Source organism: Rana temporaria, chromosome 7 (assembly GCF_905171775.1).
Source record: "Rana temporaria chromosome 7, aRanTem1.1, whole genome shotgun sequence".
NCBI lineage: Eukaryota > Metazoa > Chordata > Amphibia > Anura > Ranidae > Rana > Rana temporaria.
Window position 1 is genome coordinate 7,021,315 of NC_053495.1, and position 27,039 is coordinate 7,048,353.

Consider the following 27,039-nt stretch of genomic DNA (forward strand, 5'->3'; position numbering starts at 1 on the left):
GGGCATTTAGCAACAAATGGTCCGGGGCTTAAGTGGGTAAAAATTCTTCAAGGGTGTGTGGAGGATGACCAGATAGGACCAAGCGGTGGAGCAACTTTCAGTACCGTTACACTATATTTGCTAAACCCCCCCCCCCCCCCACCATTTGCGTGTCACAAATCCACCAAGTTCTTGGCTCTGCAGGCCTACACAAATGCACTCTCCATGTAATCCTCTGAGACTTGGGACTGAATAAAACCCCAGACGTATCTTGGAGTAACACACCACTTCCAAAAACCAACTTTATTGTTCCAGCACAATCTTGAAACACTCCTAGACAGAGGCGGCTCTTTAATTAGGCGGTCGCCTAAGGCCTCGCACTCACAGGGGCCTCGTGGCCACCTAACTTACCCAATGCATTACCCCAGTTTGGAGGGACAGGGGACCTTAACGCTGCTGTGCTCAGGCAGTGTTTAAAGCCCTGACACAGAAACGGGGCCGCCAACGTCCCTAAACCCAGTGAATATCAGTGACTCCACCCCTTGTGACGTCAATAACCCAGCATGCCTACGTCAATGACATCCACAAGGGGGCGGGTTTACCAGGTGACATCACCAGGTGGCCCCACCCCTTAGTTATTAAAGAGCAGGATCTCTGGGGCCGCCTTGTTAAAGGGGGCTTCAGATTATGATAAGCCCCCCCTGCCCGAAGACCCCCACAACCACCGGCCAGGGTTGTGAGGAAGAGGCTCTTGTCCTTGAAATATTTTTCCCATCATGGGTGTGTGTGGGGCTCCCATGTCAAGTTTTGCTAAGGGCCTCACAAAGCCTAGAGCCGCCTCTGCTCCTAGATCCAGATGTGGGACAATCATGATACACATAGGCTTGTTTGGGAGTAACGGATCCCAGAGATGCGAGCACTTGTGGCAGATGGTACAGACTTGGGAAGCTGTACTACAACAAATGTGGGGTGATGAAATGGAAACTGTGGTGAACATGTGCAGGGAAGGAAAAAAAACAAGCAGACAAAGCTGTACAGCCAAGCTCCTTGCATCAGAATCCCTATCAAAGCCTTATCTGTAGCCCAGTGTTCCTTGATTCGGCACAGTCTAGAAAACAGGGGAACCTCACAGAAGTTTTTGAATGGCTGACGTGTTTCGAAGGCAACCCTTCTTCTTCAAAGCCATGGGCTCTGAAAAAGAAGGGGTCTCCTTCGAAACACGTCAGGCTCTGAAGAAAGGGGGGGGTTGCCTTCGAAACACGTCAGCCAATCGAAGACTTCAGTGAGGTCCTCCCTGCATTCTGTACTGTGCGGAATCGAGGACCACTGGGGTACAGAAGAGTAGCTCGATGAGCGATTTTTATTTGGATGCTTGCAGGTACATTTTAAGTTGACATTAATACAATTTGTGTGATTAATGCACTAGGCTGGGGCCCCCTCTATCGTTTGTTTTTGTAGAGGTTTAAAGGTCCTAGAGGGCTGTAATGCTAGAAGCAATTCCCCAGTGACGTGCAGTTTTCTGTTATACTTATACCAGTGATGGAGAACCTTGGCACCCCAGATGTTTTGGAACTATATTTCCCATGATGCTCATGCACCCTGCAGTGTAGTTGAGCATCATGGGAAAAATAGTTCTAAAACATCTGGGGTGCCAAGGTTCGCCATCACTGACCTATACCAAGCTATCCATGTTTATGCGCAGGAGGCATTGTATTTCTGCTCCCCTTCAGAGCAATCCTCAGTAACTTGCAGTGGTCACCCCAGCGATCCACAACTAGAAGAGGGTGCAGGCCTCCCGAAAGCTCATCCAGCTAGCATTTAGTCGTTTCATTTTGACGGACGCCGCACACCACCATCTCAGAGTGTGATATAATGTAAAAAAACTGCCTCTGTCTTGGCTCCACCCAAGCCACACACACTGACGCGTTTCGCCCCGCCCCAGGGGTTAATTGTAGTCAGAGGGCTTGCCCTGAAGGAGCCAAGGCCAAGGCCTTTTTTCACATTATATCACACTCTGAGCTGGTGATGTCCCTCCAACATCAGGTTCCCACCAGAGTCCCCCCTTACATCCCTAATATGGTGCCCTCTTCCATCAGAGGGCAAGATTAAAAACCTTACAACGGGCCGCAGTTTGCAGGACCCTGGTCTATGTCAATATTTCAGCTTTCTTGAGGCGCCCAGGACATATTGCAAACCTTCAACAGCTACATTGCATTTTCTGGGTCTACCGAGAGACCCTCACCTACAGCCCCACACACACTCATGTCATCCTCCGTTCCGCTGCTCCAGGCTCAGACTCCGCACTTTCATCTTCTCCAGGGTGCCAAGAGGTCGCCGGGGGGTTCATGAGACTCTGACCGCTGCAGTGCTCAGGAACCGGTTTGCTCTCCCGAGAGACGGGGAACTCGCCAGCTGGGCCGGGCAAGGGCACCACCAATCGGCCTCTGGGCAGCAGAGGGCTCTAAAGAGAAGGAAATTCAATTTGCATTAATATTTAAAGACACGCTGACCGGCGGCTCTGCAATGCATTGTTTACAATAGCCTGGTCTCCTTTTTCTGTACCTGTCCTGTCAAAACTGGCTGATTCATCTTCCTCCTCCAGGTCATCCATAGTGACTGCCTGCAGTTCTGATGGATCTATCACTATGTTGGCTTTGGAAGACAGGTCATCAAAAGGACAGAAAAGAGGAGTGGAGGTTTAAATCTTCAGCAACAATGGGGCAGATTCAGGTACCTTTGCGCAGTTTTTACGGAGGCGCAGGGCAAACGTTTTTGCCCTGCGCCCCCGCAAATGTTCTGCGCTACCAGCGATTCACGGAGCAGTAGCTCCGTAAATTTGCGTGGGCGCTCCGGCAAAATGCACAGGCGTAAAGCCGCGCGCAATTTTAATGATCCCGTAGGGGGAGGGACGGGGAATCATTTTAAAATTAGGCGCGTTCCCGCGCCGATCGTAGAGCGCATGCTCGCAAGGACGTCATTTGCTTCAAAGTGAACGTGAATGGCGTCCAGCGCCATTCACGATTTCACTTACGCAAACTACGTAAAGTTCAAATTTCGCGACGCGGTGGGAACGACGGGTATACGCAACATTGGCTGCCCAGGGGCAGCATACGCTAAAACGCCCGTACGCAAAACAACGTAAACTGCGTACGCAGGGCTCGCGTAACGTTGTGAATCGGCGTTAGTATGCAATTTGCCATACTATACGCTGAGCACAACGGGAACGCCACCTAGCGGCCATCGCAAGAATGCAGCCTAAGATATGCGGGCATAAGAGCCTTATGCCACACATATCTAGGCTGCAGTCGGCGTAACGAGGTTCCTGAATCAGGAGCATTCGTTACGCGGCGCAAGTAAGCAATTGCGCTGCGATACTATGGTTACGCAGGCGCAATTGCTCTCTGAATCCGGGCCACCGATTACCATTGAACATCCCAGTGGCGGCTGGTGCTCAATTTTCTTAGGGGGAGGCCCACGGCCTCCCCAAATAGCCGCCCCCCCAGCCACCAACTCCCCATTGCTTGCTCGATTGCCACTCCCCCCCTGGTCACTCGATCAGCCCACCGCCAGCCTGCACATACCCCATACAGGTCGGGGCTTTCCTCCTGCATAACACGACCCCTCCCGGCCAATCAGGACTCAGGATCCACATCCTGTTGGCAGGAAGGGGAAACAGGAAGACATTAGCGAATATTAATTTGCCAATGGTCACAATACTGGGTGGGCTCTGGGCGCAATGCTCTGTGCATCGAGCCCCAGCCGTTTTTAAGCCAATTGGAGCCTCTGACTCCAATCATGTGCTTCTAAAAAAAAACCCATTGGAAACCCATGCGTCACCGACGCCCAGACGTATGGATTGGCGCCCCATGCGCCCTACATGAGCGGCCGCCACTGGACCATCTCCCTTACACCAAAGCCACCCCCCCCTCACCTTTCAGCGTCTTCCTCATGGGTGAAAGAAGACCCCCGAGCCTTTGCAGGTCAAAATAATCCACCTTTCCGTTGTTGAAGAGCTGCGGGGGCACATAGGCATCTGCAGGCCAAAAAAAAAAAAAAAGAGAGAGAAGGCCAAGCATTAGACAAGCCCTTCAGTGTGTGCAATATCATTATAATATACTATAGGCTGGAGAGAGGCTCCGTTTTACCTTCACTGCTGTGGGCCGAGGAATTCCGGACATGAAACTCATCCCAACTGGATCGCAGGGCAGTGATTAGACGGTGGAGGAAGCACACCATGTACTCAGGGGGGCAGAGAACTGTGGGATTCTGGAAAGATAAAATTCACCCACATTATATCAGACGGCACAAAGGTTTAGTGGTTGGCATTTCTGCCGTACAGCACTGAGGTCCTCTGTTTGAGTCCTGGGGTCAGGACACTATATCTGCATGGGGTTTGCGTGTTGTTCCTGTGCTTGTGTGGGTTTCCTCCGACACCCCAAAGACATGCCAATAAGTTACCGTATTTATCGGGGTATACCGCGCGCCCGCGTATAACGCGCACCCCAAGCTTAGAAAGGTAGTTTAAGAAAAAAAAAACTTACATTTTTGCCCTGTGTCCATCGGCGGCCTTGTCCGGCGTCCGTCTGCGGGCTTGCACGGGGTCCGTCAGGCCTTGTGGGTGTCCGTCTGCGGCTTCCTTGCGCGGGGTCCGTCCGGCCTTGTGGGTGTTCGTCTGCGGCTTTGGAGGTGTCCGCCTGCGGCCTCTATCCAGGTGTCCGTCTCCGTCCAGCGTGTCCGTCTGCCAGTCCATCCGCACCTTGCCCGGGGTTGCAGCGGTGTTTGTTTTTGGATTTGTCGCCGAGAGGAGCCGGATTTCCTGTGTGTTCGGCTTGTCTCGGCTTCTCTCGCAATGGCTGCGGGCGGAGCCGAGCGTGGCTGAGTGCGCAGTACGCTCGGCTCGGCTTTAGGCTGCGGTGGGCGGAGCCAAGCCTAGCCGAGTGCACAGTACACTCGGTTCGGCTCTAGGCTGCGGCACTCAGGGACACAGAGACAGCGGGGATCGGCGTATATCGCGCGCCCACGATTTTCCCCTGGGGAAAAAAAGTGTGCGTTATACGCCAATAAATACGGTAATTTGTTCCCTTCTATAAACATGTACTCTTGTATGATATTCTACTGAGCACAGGGTTGCTGATAAGGGGGTAACACCTGTGCTACTGTACAGGGTTTCAGGCCCCATAATTTCAACAAGGTGGGACCCAGAGCAGCAGGAGGGGCCCAATTACTGGACCTCCAGCAAGTCCCATGAGGCATAGCAAGACTGACAGCACAAGCATGACACCCCAGAGGCAGAGGCATCATGGGACTTGTAGTTTTGCTACAGCATATCCCTGTTGTAGACAATTGTCCCCCCCCCTTGTGTAGGATGGTCACTCACCCCTCTGTTGCTGGCATTTTCTTGAAGAAATTTACGGAACTTGTTGAGGAAGATGTAGCGGGATGCTTCTCCCTGCGACAGAGACAGCGTCATATGTGATTAGTTATTATATTAACCTCTTGTTTACACAAAGTGCCAAAATTGTATGAACTCCATGTTATTTAAAATGTATCCAACAACACATAAAGATCAAAAATGATAAAAAAGGATTATTATCTGTGTTTATGTAAAGAAATGAACGTGTTACTAAACCCGGGACCCTGCATTCACTACATCTGCTCTCCCCGGGACCCTGCATTCACTACACCCGGTCTCCCCCGGGACTCCGCATTCACTACACCCGGTCTCCCCCGGGACTCCGCATTCACTACACCCGGTCTCCCCCGGGACTCCGCATTCACTACACCCGGTCTCCCCCGGGACTCCGCATTCACTACACCTCTCCCCCGGGACTCCGCATTCACTACACCCGGTCTCCCCCCGGGACTCCGCATTCACTACACCCGGTCTCCCCCGGGACTCCGCATTCACTACACCCGGTCTCCCCCGGGACTCCGCATTCACTACACCCGGTCTCCCCCGGGACTCCGCATTCACTACACCCTCTCCCCGGGACTCCGCATTCACTACACCCGGTCTCCCCCGGGACTCCGCATTCACTACACCCGGTCTCCCCCGGGACTCCGCATTCACTACACCCGGTCTCCCCCGGGGACTCCGCATTCATACACCCGGTCTCCCCCGGGACTCCGCATTCACTACACCCGGTCTCCCCCGGGACTCCGCATTCACTACACCCGGTCTCCCCCGGGACTCCGCATTCACTACACCCGGTCTCCCCGGGACTCCGCATTCACTACACCCGGTCTCCCCGGGATCCGCATTCTCTACACCGGTCTCCCCCGGGACTCCGCATTCACTACACCCGGTCTCCCCCGGGACTCCGCATTCACTACACCCGGTCTCCCCCGGGACTCCGCATTGCACTACAACACCGGTCTCCCCCGGGACTCCGCATTCACTACACCCGGTCTCCCCCGGGACTCCGCATTCACTACACCCGGTCTCCCCCGGGACTCCGCATTCACTACACCCGGTCTTCCCCGGGACTCCGCAATTTCGCAATTCACTACACCCCGGCTCCCCGGGACTCCGCCATTCACTACACCCGGTCTCCCCGGGACTCCGCATTCGCTACACCCCGGTCTCCCCGGGACTCCGCATTCACTACACCCGGTCTCCCCGGGACCTCCGCATTCACTACACCCGGTCTCCCCGGGACTCCGCATTCACTACACCCGGTCTCCCCGGGACTCCGCATTCCACTACCCCGGTCTCCCCGGGACTCCGCATTCACTACACCCGGTCTCCCCGGGACTACCGCATTCACTACACCCGTCCTCCCCGGGACCCTGTTATTCACTACACTTAAATAAAACATGCCCCCTAATCGCCGTTTTAGATTACGCGCCGTACGCTGCCAGAGATAGACTACGCCGCCGTAACTTACGCCGCAAAATCTTTATAGGATTCGAACCAAGGACAAGTAAGTTATGGCGGCGTAGCGTATTCTTGATACGCTGCGCGGGTGCAGATCTCTGTGGATCTGCCCCACAGTGTTATAAACATTGTTTAGGGCTAATTCACACTATTTGTGGTGACAGAAATTTTACTGCAGCGTAAAACAATCTGTGACCGCCATGACACACGGGAAGAACCGCTTCCCATGTGTCCTGTTAACACAGCGCTGCAGCGTACTGCGGTAAAAGGCTCACTTTTGTTGCCAGCGGTTTAGACAGTAATGGCTGTGTGTTGAGTTATTTTGAGGGGACGGGAAATTTACACCATTATACAAGCTGTACACTCACTACACAACATTGTAGATACAAAGTGTCATTTCTTCAGTGTTGTCACATGAAAAGATTTACAAAAATGTGAGGGGTGTACTTACTTTAGCGAGATACTGTAACATATACTTTTTATTTACGTAATAATAAATATTTTTGATATTTGCTCCACCAAAAGTGATCAAATACAATTTGTGTAATAAGGGATGACCTCCAGGGGGCACCGCTTACCCCTCCCTTGTCCTTGTTGTTGAGCAAAAGCCTCAAATCTGGACCTGCAGCTCCTCCACCACTGAATAAAAGACAAAAACATTGAAATTAATCTAAGCTCACGCTTCCCCCAAATACCCAGGTCACCCCCCGACCAATACAAAACAATTACTAGAAGTCACATGACCGTTACCTTCAATGCGTTTCTTAAGTCGCAATACAACCGCGCTCGTATGCCCTCCTCCGGAGCCGATCCTCGCCGCTCTCCTCCAACGGGTCCTTTATTTCTTTTCCCTGTAGAATATATTTAGAGCCATAGAAATGGACAATAACAACTGTGTGACTGTGGGGGGAGGGGACATTTAGAGTGTAAGCTCCTCTGGTACAGAGACGGATGTGACTGGCTCAGTGTACTCTGTACAGCACTGCGGTATATGTCAGAGCTATATAAATGTATAATAATATTCAAAACGCTTGTTAACTGCGTTACTCGTAAACCAAGGTTCTACTGTACTTTTATAATGATGTATAACTGTGGGGGGACATTAGAGTGTAAGTCCTCTGGTACAGAGACTGATGTGACTGGTTTAGGGTTTCTCTATACAGCACTGCGGTATATGTCAGAGCTATATAATAACAATTATAAGTGTGTGCCTAGTGAGGAACATTAGAGTGTAAGCTCCTCTGGTGCAGAGACTTATGTGACTGGCTCAGTGTTCTCTGTACAGCACTACGGTATATGTCAGAGATATATAAATGTATAATGATAATATTGTGCTAGTGTGGGGGGACATTAGAGTGTAAGCTCCTGTGGTGCAGAGACTGATGTTCAATGTTCTCTGTACAGCGCTGTGGTATATGTCAGAGCTATATAAATGTATAATAATAGTGTCTGACATTAGAGTGTAAGCTCCTCTGGTACAGAGACTGATGTGACTGGCTCTGTGTTCTCTGTACAGCGCCAAGATATATGTCAGAGCTATATAAATGTACAATGATAATAATGTGTGACTGTGGGAGGACATTAGAGTGTAAGCTCCACTGGTACAGAGACTGATGTGACTATGGGGGGGGGGGCATTAGAGTGTAAGCTCTCTGGTACAGAGACTGATGTGACTGTGGGGGGACATTAGAGTGTAAGCTCCTCTGGTACAGAGACTGATGTGACTGTGGGGGGGGGGGGGGGCATTAGAGTGTAAGCTCCTCTGGTACAGAGACTGATGTGACTGTGGGGGGGCATTAGAATGTAAGCTCCTCTGGTACAGAGACTGATGTGACTGTGGGGGGGGGGGGGCATTAGAGTGTAAGCTCCTCTGGTACAGAGACTGATGTGACTGTGGGGGGGCATTAGAGTGTAAGCTCCTCTGGTACAGAGACTGATGCGACTGTGGGGGGCATTAGAGTGTAAGCTCTTCTGGTACAGAGACTGATGTGACTGGCTCGATGTTTGTGTACAGCACTGTGGTATATGTCAGAGCTATATAAATGTATAAAATGGAGTGAGGAGACACCAGTGCTAATGATCTGTAGTCTCGGGGTCACCTCTTTGTTGAATCGGTTCGGCCACCACGTAGTTGGGATCAGCTCCTGCAGCCCGGCCTCCTCCACCCGCAATGGACTCTTAATGAAGAAGAACACTACCGACCGAAGGACATCGAATCTACAATGTGCAGAGTTAAGGGTGGAGTTCTTTCATATTTATTGTACTGACTGACCACTATAAAAGTGCTGTATTTAGGGAAATCACCAGAGCACCCAGTAAAACCAACAGAGATAAAAAAGGAGAAGAATGAATGAGAGAGAGAGACAGCGGCACTTTGCTGCGGATCACACAAGGAAGCTGTACTCACACACCGCATGCTGTGGGGCTCTCATGTCTGTATGGAAGACTCATGAATAATGAGTGTGAAGGATACAGAACATTGCTGAGCAGGTACTTCCGAGACTTCTCGTGTCTCAGGATGGCGATTGTCAGACGCAAGTAGTGAATCTGTGAAAAGAAATGCGATTCATCAATTTAACAAAGCACTTACTACTGCCTTTCCCAGAAAATAGGACCTAGCGTTATTTTTCAGGAGGGCTGCATTATAAGCCCTAGTTAACCACTTAAGGACCGCCTCCTGCACATATACGTTGGCAGAATGGCACGGCTGGACCCGATCGTCGCTGGAGTCCCGCGATCGGTCCCCGGAGCTGAAGAACGGGGAGAGATGTGTGTAAACACAGCTTCCCAGTTCTTCACTGTGGCGCCGTCATTGATCGTCTGTTCCCTTTTATAGGGAAACACAATCAATGACGTCACACCTACAGCCACACCCCCCTACAGTTAGAAACACATATGAGGTCACACTTAACCCCTTCAAGCGCCCCCTAGTGGTTAACTCCCAAACTGCAATTGCCATTTTCATAAGTAATCAGTGCATTTTTAATGCATTTTTTGCTGTGAAAATGACAATAGTCCCCCAAAATGTGTCAAAATTGTCCGAAGTGTCCGCCATAATGTCGCAGTCACGAAAAAAAAAAACGCTGATCGCCGCCATTAGTAGTAAAAAAACAAATAATTAATAAAAATGAAATAAAACTATCCCCTATTTTGTAAACGCTATACATTTTGTGCAAAACCAATCGATAAACGCTTATTGCGATTTTTTTTTACCAAAAATAGGTAGAAGAAGAATACGTATCGGCCTAAACTGAGGGTAAAAAAATGTTTTTTTATATATTTTTGGGGGATATTTATTACAGCAAAAAGTTAAAAATATTGATATTTTTTTCAAAATTGACGCTCTATTTTTGTTTATAGCGCAAAAAATAAAAACCGCAGAGGTGATCAAATACCACCAAAAGAAAGCTCTATTTGTGGAAAAAAAAGGACGCCAATTTTGTTTGGGAGCCACGTCGCACGACCGCGCAATTGTCAGTTAAAGCGACGCAGTGCCGAATCGCAAAAACTGGCCAGGTCCTTTAGCTGCCTAAAGGTCCGGGTCTTAAGTGGTTAAAAATGCTTGTAAAATCCTATAACCCTACTGTATTACAGTAGTATATAATGTACAATGTGTGTGTTTCTGTAATAGAATTACAGGGAAAGAGAGCTCCGGCGGGTCACAGAAGCGCAGAACGGCGCTATAGCGGAGGTATTTGGCACAGTTATATTACAGACAGAAACACACACATTGCACATTATATAATTCTGTAATAGAGTGGATTATAGGATTTTACAAGCACTTTAACTCAGTTCACACATGGTAAGACCTACCCCTAAAATAAGCCCTACTGTGTCTTTTTTCTCTCAAAATTAATATAAGACCCAGGCTTATTTTTGGGGAAACACGGTATATCCAAAATCCAATCATCTCTCCTGCTTTTCATTTTTATAATGAAAAAAAGCAGAGGGGTCGCCCCTGGAATTTTATGGGCAGAGGATGAAAACCAGATAAAAAAATTAACAGATCTATATAAAAGAATTTATACAAAATGTATTGATTTTCGCAATAAATTTTGTATAAATTATTTTATATACATCTGTTACTTTATCGTTTTTTCATCCTCTGCCCATAAAATCCCAGGGGCGACCCCTCTGCTTTTTTCTTGTATTTTTGGGATGTGGCTTAGGTTCCCAGACCTTAATCTACAGGTGGCTTTCTACAATTTCCCCACTTCATTTTTATAGTGCTACTAAATATCAAGTTACTTCAATCTTGAAATAAAAAATATATAATGCAACATTTCCAGATCTCATCCCAGGTCCCAACTTAGAAGGTCGTGTTTTCTGGATATCCCCACTCCCCTCCACATTGGCATATGCAGGCACACCTGTGTTGCTGCGCTGTAATTGAGGATAGTTTGCAGAAACAATGATATAAGGTAGCCATCTATTAGACCCCTTTCACACTGGGGCGCTTTGCAGGCGCTAACACGCTAAAAATAGCGCCTGCAAAGCGCCCTGAAACAGCGCTGCTGTCTCTTCAGTGTAAAAACCCTGAGGGCTTTCCCACTTAAGCGGTGCGCTAGAAGGACGGTAAAAAAAGTCGTGCTAGCAGCATAATTTGGAGCTCCTGTACATTGAAATCAATGGGCACCGCGGCTATACCACCGGCAAAGCGCCTCTGCAGAGGCGCTTTGCTGTGCTTTTAACCCTCTTTCTCCAGACGCTAGCAGGGGGGTAAAAGCGCACCGCTAGTGACCGAAAAGCGGCACAAAATTGACGGTAAAGCGCAGCTAAAAATAGCGGCACTTTACCGCCGACGCACCCCCCGCCCCAGTGTGAAAGGGGCCTAAAACAAAAGGCAAGAGGAATACGTCCCAAGAGCATGCAACCTAATTACTGGCCTGCCCTACCAGTGCCTTAATGGGCAGCAGACACTGACCTGCAGCCCCAGATCGGGGACGATCGGAGAGAAGCGATACGCTCGGAGGAGAGACATCATTAGCTGCTTCAGGCACTCGTGGATCTCGTAGTCCTGGTGGGATAGGGAAGGTTAATGAGGATGCACAGCACTTCCACTCATTCCTCACTAGAGGGAGCTCTCAATCACGTCCAGCACTTCCACTACTCGCTCACTAGAGGGAGCTCTCAATCACGTCCAGCACTTCCACTACTCGCTCACCAGAGGGAGCTCTCAATCACGTCCAGCACTTCCACTACTCGATCACTAGAGGGAGCTCTCAATCACGTCCAGCACTTCCACTACTCGCTCACCAGAGGGAGCTCTCAATCACGTCCAGCACTTCCACTACTCGATCACTAGAGGGAGCTCTCAATCACGTCCAGCACTTCCACTACTCGATCACTAGAGGGAGCTCTCAATCACGTCCAGCACTTCCACTACTCGATCACTAGAGGGAGCTCTCAATCACGTCCAGCACTTCCACTACTCGCTCACTAGAGGAAGCCCTCAATCACGTCCAGCACTTCCACTACTCGATCACTAGAGGGAGCTCTCAATCACGTCCAGCACTTCCACTACTCGATCACTAGAGGGAGCTCTCAATCAAGTCCAGCACTTCCACTACTCGCTCACTAGAGGGAGCTCTCAATCAGGTCCAGCACTTCCACTACTCGATCACTAGAGGGAGCTCTCAATCACGTCCAGCACTTCCACTACTCGCTCACTAGAGGGAGCTCTCAATCACGTCCAGCACTTCCACTACTCGCTCACTAGAGGAAGCTCTCAATCACGTCCAGCACTTCCACTACTCGCTCACCAGAGGGAGCTCTCAATCACGTCCAGAACTTCCACTACATGTTTAAAAGGGGGGAGCTCTCACTTACCTGCAGCACTTCCATTCATCCTTCACTAGAGCATGGGTCCTCAAACTACGGCCCTCCAGTTGTTCAGGAACTACAATTCCCATCATGCCCAGTCATGTCTGTGAATGTCATCCCAATGATACCTATGATGGGGCACTATTACTCTCCCCCCCCCCCTCCCCAATACCAATGATGAGGAATTGTTTACTCCCACGGATGCCAGGACATTTCTTACTCCCACCGGCCACAGTCCGGCCCTCCTAAAGTTTGGAGGACAGTAAACTGGCCCTTTGTTTAGAAATTTTGGAGACCCCTACACTAGACACAGCTCTCACTTACCTGCAGCACTTCCATGCATTTTTCACTGGAGGGAGCAATCAATCACGTCCAGCACTTCCACTACTCCCTCACTAAAGGGAGCCAATCACTTTCACTTCTTCCTCACTAGAGGGAGCTCTCACTCATGCATTCAATAACCTCCAGTACTTCCACTCTTCCTTCACTAGAGGGAGCTCTCACTTACCTCCATCAGCAGCCACATGAGATCCAGGAGATGTTCTATTAAGGGGTGCTCTCCTACTGCACCCCCTCCTGCCAATATCCCGAGGAGATAGTTCATGAGGACGTCCTCCACCAGGTAGACCTTACACTGTACACCGGCCATACACAAGAGAGACACAGACATAAAAGTACCAATCAATAGACACATAAAATAGTCCTAACACTTCATTTTATCGTCCTACAATGAAAAATCTCCTTCAGGCTTTTAGAACTATGACAGCAAAGGTCCATTGTCTGGTAAGAATCTCCTGGTTATGCACAGGAAATGGAAAAGCTGTTCTTCACCAATCGGAAAGAGAGGAGGGGGGGGGGAGGGGCAGAGTTGTGATCTCCCTGCATGGCATGCTCAATAATCAGCTGCTTTAATGGAACTGCCGAACAGCTCTGAGATCTGATGACTGGTGAGGTTATTGCGACATCAATCATTTATTGAAAAGCATCACAGAGGCCGTTTGGGTAAAGTGAGGTTCAGGGGATGTACAATTATGGAGTAGGTGATTATCAGAGAGTGAAGGCTTTCTGGGTGGCGGTTGGGGTGGGCAGGGGTTGTATAAATGATATAGGTGGGGGATATTAGAGGTCTAAAATATTCTGGGTAGAGGTGGGGGGGGGGGTTTATTGGAGGTCAGAGGCTGTCTGGGTGGAAGAGGTTCTGCAATGATGGAGGTGAGGGATAATCAGAGGTTGAAGGCTATCAAAGGTCAGAGGCCGTCTGGGTGGAGCTTGGAGATTGAAGGGATTGTATGAAGATGGAGGTGAGGGATATTAGAGGGTGGAGGCTGTCTAGGTGAGGATTGGGGAGCAAGGGCTGGAGGGTGGAGGCTATCAGAGGCTGTCTGAGTGGGTGGAAACTAGGGTGGCAGGGATTGTATGATGGTGGAGTTGTGGGACATTGGAGGGCAGAGGTTGTCTGGGTAGAGGTTGGGGTAGCAGGGGTTGTGCGATGATGGAGGTGAGGTATATGGGACGGTGAGGCTGTCTGGGTGGATTGGAGGGTGGAGGCTGTCTGGGTGGGAACTATGATGGCAGTTGGGGCACATTGGAGGTCAGAGGTGGTCTGGGTAGAGGTTGGGGTAGCAGGGGTTGTGCGATGATGGAGGTGAGGTATATGGGACGGTGAGGCTGTCTGGGTGGATTGGAGGGTGGAGGGTGGAGGCTGTCTGGGTGGGAACTATGATGGCAGTTGGGGCACATTGGAGGTCAGAGGTGGTCTGGGTAGAGGTTGGGGTAGCAGGGGTTGTGAGATGATGGAGGTGATGGAGGTGGGGGATATGTGAGGTTGGGGTAGCAGGGGTCGTGCGATAAAAGAGGATATTGGAGGGTGGAGGCTGTCTGGGTGGCTGGAAACTAGGATGGCAGTTGGGGGACAGAGGTTGTCTGGGTAGAGGTTGGGATAGTAGGAGTTGTACGATGATAGGGGCGAGGGATACGGTATGGTGGGGCTGTCTGGGTGGGGGATATCTGAGGTCTGGGGGAGCAAGGGTTGGAGGGTGGAGGCTATCAGAGGCTGTCTGGGTGGGTGGAAACTAGGGTGGCAGGGATTGTATGATGATGGAGTTGTGGGACATTGGAGGGCAGAGGTTGTCTGGGTAGAGGTTGGGGTAGCAGGGGTTGTGCGATGATGGAGGTGAGGTATATGGGACGGTGAGGCTGTCTGGGTGGATTGGAGGGTGGAGGCTGTCTGGGTGGGAACTATGATGGCAGTTGGGGCACATTGGAGGTCAGAGGTGGTCTGGGTAGAGGTTGGGGTAGCAGGGGTTGTGCGATGATGGAGGTGAGGTATATGGGACGGTGAGGCTGTCTGGGTGGATTGGAGGGTGGAGGGTGGAGGCTGTCTGGGTGGGAACTATGATGGCAGTTGGGGCACATTGGAGGTCAGAGGTGGTCTGGGTAGAGGTTGGGGTAGCAGGGGTTGTGCGATGATGGAGGTGATGGAGGTGGGGGATATGTGAGGTTGGGGTAGCAGGGGTCGTGCGATAAAAGAGGATATTGGAGGGTGGAGGCTGTCTGGGTGGCTGGAAACTAGGATGGCAGTTGGGGGACAGAGGTTGGGATAGTAGGAGTTGTACGATGATAGGGGCGAGGGATACGGTATGGTGGGGCTGTCTGGGTGGGGGATATCTGAGGTCTGGGGGAGCAAGGGTTGGAGGGTGGAGGCTATCAGAGGCTGTCTGGGTGGGTGAAAACTAGGGTGGCAGGGATTGTATGATGATGGAGTTGTGGGACATTGGAGGGCAGAGGTGGTCTGGGTAGAGGTTGGGATAGCAGGGGTTGTGCGATGATGGAGGTGAGGTATAAGGGACGGTGAGGCTGTCTGGGTGGGTTCAAGTGTTGGAGGGTGGAGGCAATCAGAGGCTGTCTGGGTGGGTGGAGACTAGGATGGCAGTTGGGGGACATTGGAGGTCAGAGGTGGTTCTGGGTAGAGGTTGGGGTAGCAGGGGTTATGCGATGATGGAGGTGGGGGATATTTGAGGTTGGGGTAGCAGGGGCCGTGCGATAATAGAGGATATTGGAGGGTGGAGGCTATCGGAGCCTGTCTGGGTGGGTGGAAACCGGGATGGCAGTTGGGGAACATTGGAGGTCAGAGATGGTTCTGGGTAGAGGTTGGGGTGGCAGGGATTGTATGATGATGGAGTTGGGGGACATTGGAGGTCAGAGGCTATCTGGGTATAGGTTGGGGTAGCAGGGGTTGTGCGATGATGGAGGTGAGGGATGAGGCTGTCTGGGTGGGGGATATCTGAGGTCGGGGAGCAAGGGTTGGAGGGTGGGTGGAAACTGGGGTGGCAGGGATTGTATGATGATGGAGTTGGGGGACATTGGAGGTCAGAGGCTATCTGGATATAGGTTGGGGTAGTAGGAGTTGTACGATGATAGGGGCGAGGGATACGGGATGGTGGGGCTGTCTGGGTGGGGGATATCTGAGGTCGGGGGGGAGCAAGGGTTGAAGGGGGGAGGCTATTAGAGGCTGTCTGGCTGGGTGGCAGGGATTGTATGATGATGGAGGCTGGGGATATCAGAGGGTGGAATTTGTACTCACCATGAGCGGGGCGAAGTGGTTGAATATATGGGCCAGTGTTATCAGGACCGTCGGCTCTCCCTGCAGCTGCCATGTAGACGGGTCTCTGTCCACCAGTTTCCCCTCCTGGAAAAATACAATTTTAGAATTCATTCGGATCTCAGGTGATCCTCTGCCAGAGGCCCTCCACACACAATCCTATACCTGAGTGTCGATCACTGTACTCAGCACGCTCTTCAGGTACCCCAGCAGCCTCTGGGATTTCAGCAGCTCAGCGGTCGGTGGGTCCTGCAGGGGGCGGTATCCCTCCACCGGATATGTGATGGAGATCGTCAAGGAAAGAAGCAAACAATCCACACTTCACGTCAGCCAACACCAGAAGCAGGACATATTTTCTGGATCCCCAACCCCAATGCCACTTCTCTTTTAGACTGAGCCTCAGATAGATAGGGTATCCAGAAAACATGACCTGCCGAGAACAGAGTAGGGACCCGGGATATTCATTAACCATAAAAACACAGATGGAACCTGAAAGTCTGATCTGATTGGAGCTTGTAAAGAAAATAATGACAGCCTATAGCGGTATATATATTATATACTAGACCAGGGCTCTCCAAACTGCGGCCCGAGGGCCAGATGTGGCCCTTTGCTAGCATCTATCTGGCCCTTTGGGCACTGTTCCTTCCACTGACGCCAACAATGGGGCACTCTTTCTTCCACTGATACCAAAGATGGGATACTATTCCTCCCACTACCCCTCCAATTGACCACCAATCCCGAGGCCATATTTATTCTCAGTGGGGTGGATTCAGGTAGGGGTTGTGCAATGAAACGGCGGCGCAGCGTATCGTATTTACGCTACGCCGCCGTAACATACAGGAGAAAGTGCTGAATTCACAAAGCACTTGCTCCGTAAGTTGCGGCGGCGTAGCGTAAATGAGGCCGGCGTAAGCGCGCGTAATTCAAATGGGGAAGGGGGGCGTGTTTTATGGTAATATGTGATGACCTGACGTGATTTACGAACGGCGCATGCGCCGTCCGTGTACATATCCCAGTGTGCATTGCTTCCAAGTACGGAGTATTGCTTTCGACGTAAACGTAAATTACGTCCAGCCCTATTCGCGAACGACTTACGCAAACGACACAAATAATTAAAATTTCGAAGCGGTAACGACGTTCATACTTAACATTGGCTGTGCCTCCTAATAGCAGGAGCAGCCTTACGCCGAAAAAGCCTTAACGCAAACTACGTAAAAAACGAACGCCAGGCGCACGTACGTTTGTGAATCGGCGTATCTAGGAAATTAGCATATTCTACGCCGACAACAACAGAAGCGCCCCCTAGCGCCAAAGTTATATTGCACACGATTCTACGCCGCCGCAATCAAGTTACGTCGGTGGAGGAAGCCTATTTTTACAGCGTAACTGCCTTTATGAATCGGCGTAACGCTACGCGGGCGCGGAATTAAAATTACGGCGGCGTATCTGGAGATACGCCGCCGCAAAAGGTACCTGAATCTACCCCACTGATGCCAACATTTTTTGCCCCTGCTGGCCACAATCCGGCCCTCCTAAAGTCTAAAGGACAATAAACTGGCCCTTTGTTTAAAAAGTTTGGAGACCCCTGTACTAGACTACAAGAAGGATATCTGAAAGGACGGGAACCGAAATTAAACGCCACCGACTCCTTGAAAGAGAGGCTTATGGCCGGGAAGTACGCCATACCGGATCCTCGGGAAATGTCACTGAAAGCGACGCCCAGACTAACGCCATTCCTGCAGAGAAAAATTAGAGAACAATGAGGGAAGATGGAGCCACAGAATGGAGACCACGCTGCGCTCACCAATCACCAGCCAATCACATACAGGCAGAAGGAGATGGTCCCTTCATCCAAGTCGATCAGACAGCTGACAATGTCGCCCGCCGCCCAGGACTGCACCGGAGACAAAAGAACAACATGGATGTTATCAAGAAGAAGAGGTGGAAACTGACAGAAGCAAAAAATTAGAGTGCAAGCTCCTCAGACTAACTCAGTGTTTTCTGTACAGCACTGCGGTATATGTCAGAGCTATATAAATGTATAATAATAATAGTGTGTGACTGTTGGGGAGGGGACATTAGAGTGTAAGCTCCTCTGGTACAGAGACTGATGTGACTGTGGGGGGACATTAGAGTGTAAGCTCCTCTGGTACAGAGACTGATGTAACTGTCTCAATGTTCTCTGTACAGCACTGCGGTATATGTCAGAGCTATATAAATGTATAATGATAATATTGTGCAAGTGTGGGGGGATATTAGAGTGTAAGCTCCTGTGGTGCAGAGGCTGATCTGACTGGCTCAGTGTTCTCTGTACAGCACTGCAGTATATGTCAGAGCTATATAAATGTATAATAATAATAGTGTGTGACTGTGAGGCGGAGTGTAAGCTCCTCTGGTGCATACAGTAATGTGAATAATACAATATATTTGTACAGCACTGTGGTATAGGTCAGTGATGCTGTATATAAAATACACACTTTGCTTTCCTGCTACTCACCTTGCCGTAGTTGGTGGTGGTCACGTTCCATTTTCTGACCCGGTTTCCATCGTAGGCATAAGAGTCTGGAGTGTCCCCGACACCCTCCTGCAATAACAGAGAAGTGTGTTCAGCTACTATCCCCGAACACTGCCGCCCCCCCCCCCCCACACACACACACACACACACACACTGCCGGCCCCCCGCACACACACACACACACACACACTGCCGCCCCCCCCCACACACACACACAGAAACAGACACACACACACACTGCCGGCCCCCCGCACACACACACTGCCGGCCCCCCGCACACACACACACTGCCGGCCCCCCGCACACACACACACTGCCGGCCCCCCGCACACACACACACTGCCGGCCCCCCCGCACACACACACTGCCGGCCCCCCCGCACACACACACTGCCGGCCCCCCCGCACACACACACTGCCGGCCCCCCCGCACACACACACTGCCAGCCCCTCCGCACACACACACTGCCAGCCCCCCCGCACACACACACTGCCAGCCCCCCCGCACACACACACACACACACACACTGCCAGCCCCCACGCGCACACACTGCCAGTCCCCCCGCACACACACTGCCAGTCCCCCCCGCACACACACACACTGCCAGTCCCCCCCGCACACACACACACACACACACACACACACACACACACTGCCAGTCCCCCCGCACACACACACACACACACACTGCCAGTCCCCCCGCACACACACACTGCCAGTCCCCCCGCACACACACACTGCCAGTCCCCCCGCACACACACACTGCCAGTCCCCCCGCACACACACACTGCCAGTCCCCCCGCACACACACACACTGCCAGTCCCCCCGCACACACACACACACACACACACACACACTGCCAGTCCCCCCGCACACACACACTGCCAGTCCCCCCGCACACACACACACTGCCAGTCCCCCCGCACACACACACACTGCCAGTCCCCCCGCACACACACACACTGCCAGTCCCCCCGCACACACACTGCCAGTCCCCCCGCACACACACACACACACTGCCAGCCCCCCGCACACGCACACACTGCCAGCCCCCCGCACGCGCACACACTGCCAGCCCCCCGCACACGCACACACTGCCAGCCCCCCGCACGCGCACACACTGCCAGCCCCCCGCACGCGCACACACTGCCAGCCCCCCGCACGCGCACACACTGCCAGCCCCCCGCACGCGCACACACTGCCAGCCCCCCGCACGCGCGCACACACACACTGCCGGCCCGCCCCCCCCCCTGCCCTTCTAGAAGAATGGTCAAACATTCCCATAGACACCCTCCTAAACCTTGTAGACAGCCTTCCCAGAAGAGTTGAAGCTGTTATAGCTGCAAAGGGCGGAGCCAACTCAATATTGAACCCTACGGACTAAGACTGGGATGCCATTAAAGTTCATCTGCGTGTAAAGGCAGGCGTCCCAATACTTTTGGTATTATAGTGTAGCTGTTGCCTGCCGTTTAAATGCTCATTGCAATGTGGCTGCAGATTGTTCTACAAGTCGTCCTTCTCCTCTAGCATATTATACACAGACAGATAATGATTGGTTTACCAATTTCACACATCTGACAAACCGCGCTAAATTAAAGCGTCATTCATAACCCACAGACTCCTCCTCCTCACAGAGACCTCCACTCACCTCCTGATTAAACCTGCAGTTCAGCGTGCACCAACCAATCTGCATGAGTCCCTGGGAGGAGATGAGGACCTCATAGAGCCACTTTCCTAAGGGGACAGAAAAGAGGAGCAGGGTCAGGGGTGAACCGTATATATATTGTCTTCTCAGATTAGAGTGTAAGATTTCCAGGGTATAGAATGGTGCAGCACCAGCTTGGCGTCTCTATTCTGGGAAGGAAGATGCCTAGTGCTACATGCATCAATAATGAAATGTGTCTCTGCCCCTCCCACAATGGAGAAATTTCCCTGCAGAAATTTGGGTCTCTGCCCCTCCCAGAATGGGGAAATTTACCCACAGTAGATTATGTCTCTGCCCCTCCCTCAATGGTGAGATTTCCTGCAGAAATTCATGTCTCTGCTCCCCTCACAATGATGAGCTTTCTCTGCAGTAGTTTGTGTCTCTGCCCCTCCCACAGATTGTATCTCCGACCCTCCCTCAATGGGGAAATTTCCCCACAATAGTTTGTGTCTCTGCCCCTCCCACAATGGTGAGATTTCCCTGTAGTAGTTTGTGTCTCTGCCCCTCCCACAATGGTGAGCTTTCCCTGTAGTAGTTTGTGTCTCTGCCCCTCCCACAATGGTGAGCTTTCCCTGTAGTAGTTTGTGTCTCTGCCCCTCCCACAATGGTGAGCTTTCCCTGTAGTAGTTTGTGTCTCTGCCCCTCCCACAATGAAGAGATTTCCTGCAGTAGTTTGTGTCTCTGCCCCTCCCACAATGGTGAACTTTCCTGCAGTAGTTTGTGTCTCTGCCCCTCCCACAATGGGGAACTTTCCTGCAGTAGTTTGTGTCTCTGCCCCTCCCACAATGAGATTTCCTGCAGTAGTTTGTGTCTCTGCCCCTCCCACAATGAGATTTCCTGCAGTAGTTTGTGTCTCTGCCCCTCCCACAATGGTGAGATTTCCTGCAGTAGATTATGTCTCTGCCCCTCCCACAATGGAGAGATCTCCTGCAGAAATTCATGTCTCTGTCCCTCCCACAATGATGAGCTTTCTCTGCAGTAGTTTGTGTCTCTGCCCCTCCCACAGATTGTATCTCCGACCCTCCCTCAATGGGGAAATTTCCCCACAATAGTTTGTGTCTCTGCCCCTCCCACAATGATGAGACTATCCTGCAGAAACTCACATCTCTGCCCCTCCCACAATGGTGACATTTCTCTCTCCTGAGGCTATAATAAAAAGGAGTTGGCCTTTAAATCTTGAAATGAAATGCTGCGCTGTCCCTCTCCAATGAAAAGTCACAGATGCAGACACTCCCCCTTTCTTCACTCACCTTTAAACACGCAGGTTGTGGCCCGGATGGAGCTGAAGTTGCTGTGTCCAATGACCTGCAAGAAGAGGCACGAATAAACCATTGCGGACAGCGCTGGCGCTCTGTGTGTACTGCCCAGTAGGAGCGCTGCAAGTAGCGGAGCGCCGCACACTCTACTCACCCCCAGGAGATCATCGTCTACCAGCAAGAGCCCCTCAAATCCGCTGGTGTGATCCAGGACCACCGTGTTGGGTCCCAGGCGGCCCTCTGCTGTCTGATCTGTACCTGGGAGAGAACAGAAAACACTCAACAGCCAATCAGAAATCATCTCTCACTACATACGGCTAACTGAATGGTTGCCAAGTGATACGGCACATTGCCCTGGCTTTATAGGCTTATTCCAGAATTGGAAAGGTCAGCCCTAAATTAGAACTCTGCAGGATTACTGATGAGAAACGTATATTCACCATGTCAAAATTATTTTTGCTGAGCACAACGTCTTCCAGCACCCGTATATTATCCTCTTTGGCCCGATGAACCAGAACAGGACTGTCCACAGGTCTGTGTTCTGGGTAAACGGCCTATTATCCAAAAAGGGACTGGCCTGGATACTCTACCACACCCCTCCTCTTGCACCCCCCAACCCTCATCTGCATCCTGGACCCCCCTCTCATTGCACTCCCCACCATCTGGGCTCTCCCCATCGTGCATCTCCCCCCCCTTTATTTGAACACATTGTGCCCACCAGTGCCGCCTAGCCGTGCCCACCTACCCGTGTGCACCAGTGCCACCTACTAATGCCCACCTACCAGTGCCACCTAACCATGCAGCTCATCAGTGCCCCTAACACGAGTGAAGGAGTAAAATTACCTTTGCCTGCATCCCTCCCACCCAACTCCTACCTGCACTTGGGGCCCACCTCTCCCCTCCTGCACCCTAAACACCCCCCAATCCACCTCAGAAGCCCCCCCCACCCGCTCTCCCCGCAACCCCTGTTAGACTCTCTAACCTGAACTCCCATTCATTTTGTGCCTACCAGTGCCACCTACCCGTGCCCACCAGTGCCACCTACCCGTGCCCACCAGTGCCGCCTACTTGTGCCCACCAGTGCCGCCTACTCGTGCCCACCAGTGCAGCTTATCAGTGCCCATCACACGAGTGAAGGAGAAAAATTACCGTTGCCTTCACCTGCACAGTGCATCCCTCCCACCCAACCCCTACCTGCACTCTGGACCCACCTCCCTCCTCCTGCACCCTAAACACCCCCCAATCCACCTCAGAACCCAGAACCCCCCACAGGCTCTCCCCCCAACCCCTGTTAGAATCCTGGACTCTCAAACCTGAACTCCCACTCATTTTGTGCCCACCAGTGCCACCTACCCGTGCCGCTCATCAGTGCCCATCACAGGAGTGAAGGAGAAAAATTACCTTTGCCTTCACCTGCACACTGCATCCCTCCCACCCAACCCTACCTGCACTCTGGACCCACCGCCCTCCTCCTGCACCCTAAACACCCCCCAATCCACCTCAGAACCCCCCACAGGCTCTCCCCCCAACCCCTGTTAGAATCCTGAACTCTCTACCCTGAACTCCCACTCTGTCTTAGTTTTTTCCCCCCTATATTGGTTGAACTGGATGGACTTGTTTCTTTTCCCCCAACCAGATTAACTATGAAATCATGTAACAATTTCCCCCAACCCTTGTTTGACCTTTGACCCTACAACTAAATAATTCAAACATGCTCCTCCCCCAGCAGACAATAACCCCCCGTCTCCTCACCTGTGTTATCCTCACTGGGCTCCCCAGCAGACAATAACCGGTCCAAGCGCTCCTCCAGGTTCTGGAAGGTGAGGGGTTTCCTGGGCACAAACACAGGGGGAGGGGCGACACATGAAAGGAGATCATCATCAACCTGATACTAATCACCTAAACTTAAAGCGGAGGTCCGGCTTTAAAAAAAAAAAAAATTTAAAGTCAGCAGCTACAAACACTGTAGCTGCTGACTTAACCACTTAAGACCCGGACCTTTATGCAGGTAAAGGACCCGGCAAGTTTTTGCGATTCGGCGCTGCGTCGCTTTAACTGACACCTGCGCGGTCGTGCGACGTGGCTCCCAAACAAAATTGACGTCCTTTTTTTTCCCCACGAATAGAGCTTTCTTTTGGTGGTATTTGATCACCTCTGCGGTTTTTATTTTTTGTGCTATAAACAAAAATAGAGCGACAATTTTGAAAAAAAAATGCAATATTTTTTACTTTTTGCTATAATAAATATATAAAAAAAATCCCCAATTTTGTTTGGGATCCACGTCGCACGACCGCGCAATTGTCAGTTAAAGTGCAGTGCCGAATCGCAAAAAAATAGGATTTTTGTACTCGCCGTAAAATCCATTTCTCTAAATACGTGGATGGACACAGCAGCCTTTGACCTTAGGGTTATATCCGCTTCCCTAAGGTCAAAGGCTGCTGTGTCCATCCATGAACAGAAGAGAAAGTGCTCTGGTCATTGGCCAGCCAAATGGTTCGGGGCTGGAAGTGGTTAGAATAGATGGCGGTCAAATGATTTTGTATGATGTACAGATGTCTCTCTTTTATGAGAAGAGAGAAATATTCCTAAAATAAAAGTGACATAAAGCAGAGTGCGGAGGATTGTTGTGTCCCAAGACGGGAAGAGGTTAACGAAACCCGCAGGGTGTCACCACTGTGACACGCACACAGCAGCTGGGCGACTCCTCGGTGTAAGCGGAGAGCGGGGATAAAGTGGAGTATTTATAGACGTGATGACAGGGGGGGGACGCAGGCAGCCATTGCTGGACAGAGGAAGGGATCTGATAGTGGTGACAGAGCGCCTCCCCGCACTCTGCAATCACAATCTGTGACAAGTGGATGATCGGATTCCGGATTTTCAATTTTTTTTACAAATAAATCTGTGAAACGTGTGGGGGGGGGGGGGGATTTGTATGGCGCCCCCCCCCCCGGAGTCAATACTTTGTAGAACCCCCTTTCTCTACAAGTCTTTTTGGGGGTGTCTCTACCAGCTTTGCCCATCTAGAGAGGGACATTTCTGCCCATTCTTCTTCTTTGTAAAATATCTCAAGCTCTGTCAGATTGGATGGAGAGCGTCTGTGATCAGCAATTTTCAAGTCTTGCCACAGATTCTCAATGGGATTTAGGTCTGGACTGTGACTGGGCCATTCTAACATTCGAATATGCTTTTATCTAAACTATTCCATTGTAGCTCTGGCTGTACTTTAGGGTCGTTGTCCTGCTGGAAAGTGAACCTCCCCCCGGTCTCAAGTCTTTTGCAGACTCTAAAATATTTTCTTCTAAGATTGTCCTGTATTTGTCTCCATCCATCTTCCCATCAACTCTGAGCAGCTTCCCTGTCCCTGCTGAAGAAAAAAAATCCCCACCACATGATGGAAACAGGACTTCTTATGACTTTCTTTCACCAATGTCTTTCTTCTTGTCACTCTTCCATAAAGGGCAGATTTGTGGAGAGACCACTAATAGTTGTCCTGTGGACAGATTCTCCCCCCTGAGCTGTGGATCTCTGCAGCTCCTCCAGAGTTACCATGGGCCTCTTGGCTGCTTCTCTGATGAATGCTCTCCTTGCCCGGCCCGGTCAGTTTAGGTGGACGGCCATGTCTTCGTAGGTTTGCAGTTGTGCCATACTCTTTCCATATTCCGATGATGGATTGAACAGAAGCTCCGTGAGATCTTCAAAGCTTGGGAGATTTTTCTTATAACCTAACCCTGCTTTATACTTCTCCACAACTTTACCCCTGACCTGTCTGGTGTGTTCCTCGGCCTTCATGATGCTGTTTGTTCACTAAGGTTCTCTAACAAACCTCTGAGGGCTTCACAGAACAGCAGTATTTATACTGAGATTCAATTAGGTGGACACCATTTACTAAATTAGGTGACTTCTGAAGGCAATTGGTTCCTCCAGATTTTAGTTAGGGGTATCAGAGTAAAGGGGGCGCCATACAAATGCCCCTCCCCCACACTCATAATTTTATTTGTAAAACACTTTTGAAAACCATTTATCATTTTCCTTCCACTTCACAATGATGTGTCACTTCCTCTGATGCCGAACCTTGGCAACCCAGATGTTTTGGAACTACATTTCCCATGATGCTCACCTCCACTGCAGAGTGCAAGAGCATCATGGAAAATGTAGGTCCAAAACATTTGGGCGTACCGAGGTTCGCCATCACTGGTCTATCACGTAAAATACATTTACGTTTTTGGTTGCAACATGACAACATGTGGAAAAGTTCAAGGGGTATGAATACTTTTTCAAGGCACTGTGTCCCATATTTTTTTCACAAGTACCCCAGAGTCCCTCCTACATGTGTGCGAAGTTTGGAGGTCCTAGACCCAAAGGGTGAAGAACCATCCCGTCCCAAGCTGGCCCATTTTCCACCTTTGACTTCAATGGTAAATGGAGCAGTTAGGATCCGGTGACCTTGGGCCCCCGGTACCGGCCAGCCATAGGTCCCCTGGACTACAAACTTGGCACAGCACACTCTGGAGCACAGCACACTCTGGGCACTGTCCCTACAGGTCCCGAGCCTGGACCAGCTAAGCAACATCATTACCCACCACGACTAAGCTCCAGGGGGGGCGGAGCGAAACGCATTGGGGGCGTGGCCTGGTTGCTCAAAACCCTGTGGGATGTAAAACAAGATTATGCCTCCCTGTGTGACTGACAGAGTTCAGGAAGCAGCAATAAATGGCACAGCCTGAGCTTACCTGTAGGCGGCTCCATGCTGAGCTCCATCATTCCCCGGGAATATCCGGTGCAGATACTGACTCAGGAGACGCTCGTTCACAATTCCTGGAACACAAGAGAAATATTACAATCCGGATAGGAAGAGACACCGGACCCCTCATTACTGAATGAGCCCCGCCCACACCAGGCTGAGAACACCCACAGGAGATCCAAATGTTACAATGTATACTCCGTGTGTCACCTCATTTATAGAGGAGGGGCTTATTACAAAAAAAATGTAAACAATAACAATTGATGGTTGTGATCTCCGACTTATTTTGAGGGAGAATTTCTGACCAGGAAAGTCTATGGACTCCAAATTTTAAAAGTCACATTTCCTGCAATGGTGACACTTCCTGCAATGGTGACACCAGAGACAATTTCTGCAATGGTGACACCAGAGAATCGGGGACACTTCCTGCAATGGTGACACCGGGGACACTTCCTGCAATGGTGACACCGGAGACACTTCCTGCAATGGTGACACCGGAGACACTTCCTGCAATGGTGACACCAGAGAATCGGGGACACTT

At 51.0% G+C, this 27,039-nt stretch overlaps 1 protein-coding gene across 1 annotated transcript in view; it reads right to left on the reverse strand.

The window, feature by feature from the left end:
* The window catches only part of RNF123 (ring finger protein 123), an 85,876-nt gene that overhangs the window by 54,263 nt on the left and 4,574 nt on the right, over nt 1-27,039 (reverse strand). Inside the window, 24 exon segments of the mRNA XM_040358802.1 lie at nt 2,238-2,387; nt 2,390-2,440; nt 2,557-2,649; nt 3,911-4,012; nt 4,125-4,245; nt 5,357-5,428; nt 7,435-7,472; nt 7,475-7,495; nt 7,607-7,631; nt 7,633-7,707; nt 8,956-9,073; nt 9,330-9,403; nt 11,781-11,873; nt 13,188-13,313; nt 16,263-16,367; nt 16,446-16,560; nt 17,891-18,016; nt 18,107-18,174; nt 18,778-18,864; nt 20,445-20,530; nt 21,752-21,806; nt 21,912-22,015; nt 23,510-23,589; nt 26,488-26,572. Of these exon segments, the coding sequence (XP_040214736.1) occupies nt 2,238-2,387; nt 2,390-2,440; nt 2,557-2,649; nt 3,911-4,012; nt 4,125-4,245; nt 5,357-5,428; nt 7,435-7,472; nt 7,475-7,495; nt 7,607-7,631; nt 7,633-7,707; nt 8,956-9,073; nt 9,330-9,403; nt 11,781-11,873; nt 13,188-13,313; nt 16,263-16,367; nt 16,446-16,560; nt 17,891-18,016; nt 18,107-18,174; nt 18,778-18,864; nt 20,445-20,530; nt 21,752-21,806; nt 21,912-22,015; nt 23,510-23,589; nt 26,488-26,572 (2,070 nt within the window).